The 577-nt window shown below is 65.3% G+C and overlaps 1 protein-coding gene across 1 annotated transcript in view; it reads left to right on the forward strand.

Moving 5' to 3' along the window:
- The window catches only part of LOC104074944 (disintegrin and metalloproteinase domain-containing protein 33-like), a gene marked incomplete at both ends in the record, with an annotated part of 22,826 nt that overhangs the window by 12,016 nt on the left and 10,233 nt on the right, over nucleotides 1-577 (forward strand). Inside the window, 1 exon segment of the mRNA XM_009575255.1 lies at nucleotides 343-418. Within this exon segment, the coding sequence (XP_009573550.1) occupies nucleotides 343-418 (76 nt within the window).

The following is a 577-nucleotide window of genomic DNA, read 5'->3' on the forward strand; positions in this document are numbered from 1 at the left end:
CCAGGCTCCTTCTGTGCAGGTCCCCTGTCCCAGACCAGCAGAACCTTGAAGCAGTATGGGCAGCCCCTTCCTTGCTGAGATGCAAAGGGGGACGTTGGACTATGATTCATGTCCCCGCTGGCCGTGGGCAACCGCTGGTTGGGGGCCAGCCCTGACCAGCGGTGATGGTTGCACTGCCAGCTCTGCTGCCCAAAACTTTGCAAACTGGGGCTGTGAAGGGGGACCATGCAGACGGCTCAGCCCTGCATGGCTGCCCAGGGCTGGGCACAGAGGCTCGCGGTGTCCCTGTGCCGGGACAGCCAGAGCAGCTCGAGGGTCTTCACCCCTCTCCTCTCTCCACAGGCTGCTTGCGCCGGGCTACACCGAGACGCACTACGCCGCGGACGGGAAGCCCGTGACGGTGGCCCCCAACCACACGGTGGGTGCTGGGGGATGGGTGTAGCTCATCTCCATTTTTCAGGGTGCCTCGGCACTTGGGGTGAAGCCAAAGCCCCACCGGGACGAGGCGCGGCGTTTTCGCTGGCAGCATCCCCCGCGCCTGGCGCGGGAGGAATGCAGGCACACGCCGCTCCTGTAT

The sequence above is a fragment of the Fulmarus glacialis genome, unplaced genomic scaffold (genome assembly GCF_000690835.1).
Source record: "Fulmarus glacialis isolate BGI_N327 unplaced genomic scaffold, ASM69083v1 scaffold15893, whole genome shotgun sequence".
In the NCBI taxonomy this organism is placed as follows: Eukaryota; Metazoa; Chordata; class Aves; order Procellariiformes; family Procellariidae; genus Fulmarus; species Fulmarus glacialis.